Source organism: Gavialis gangeticus, unplaced genomic scaffold (assembly GCF_001723915.1).
Source record: "Gavialis gangeticus isolate Ggan-Ray unplaced genomic scaffold, GavGan_comp1, whole genome shotgun sequence".
NCBI lineage: Eukaryota > Metazoa > Chordata > Crocodylia > Gavialidae > Gavialis > Gavialis gangeticus.
In genome coordinates, this window is record NW_017728991.1 from 124,209 (window position 1) to 124,748 (window position 540).

General features: G+C 74.3%; 1 protein-coding gene across 1 annotated transcript in view; it reads right to left on the bottom strand.

The window, feature by feature from the left end:
• CANT1 (calcium activated nucleotidase 1) overlaps window positions 1–246 on the bottom strand; it is a 2,256-nt gene extending 2,010 nt beyond the window's left edge. The window contains exon 1 of the mRNA XM_019515431.1: window positions 20–246. Coding sequence (XP_019370976.1) covers window positions 20–48 — 29 coding nt within the window. The 5' untranslated portion in view covers window positions 49–246. The remainder of the gene's footprint in view (window positions 1–19) is intronic.
• Window positions 247–540: the final 294 nt, after the last annotated feature.

Genomic DNA, 540 nt, shown 5'->3' on the forward strand with positions numbered 1-540 from the left:
GCTCATGGGCTCACTCCATTCCCGGTGCTGGCAGGGTGGCGCGGGCATCGGAGGACCTGGCACAGGGTGGGAGAAGAGCGGGATTAGGCGGGGGCTCCCCCTCCCCTCCACCGCGACGTGGCGACGCGTGGACGTCCCTGCTCCTGGCCCAGGTATAAGGTGCGGCAGGGGGAGCAGCCCCGCCCCCAGCAGGATGCGGGCGGTGCCGGCAGGAAAAGTGCCAGCGGGTCAAAGGTGATGGCGTCACAGCTCAGCCCGCGACACACAGACGTGGCAGACGCCCCTGGGAGCAGGCGGGAGGCCGGGGCACGGTGGGGGCAGGCAGCCCCAGCGCTGGGGCAGGGCCGGCTCCTTGAGGCGCAGACAGAGCCCGGGGGGGGGGCTGCAGAGCACAGACACCCCAGCACAGCACGCCCACATGGGGCCGGGCACTGCTCGTGCCAGCCCGCAGCTGGAGCCCTGCACTGTCCCCCACGCCCCTGCGCCGGGGCCCCGGTCCCTGCCCCGTGCTCGTGGGGGCCGGGCCCGGTACGGGGGGCA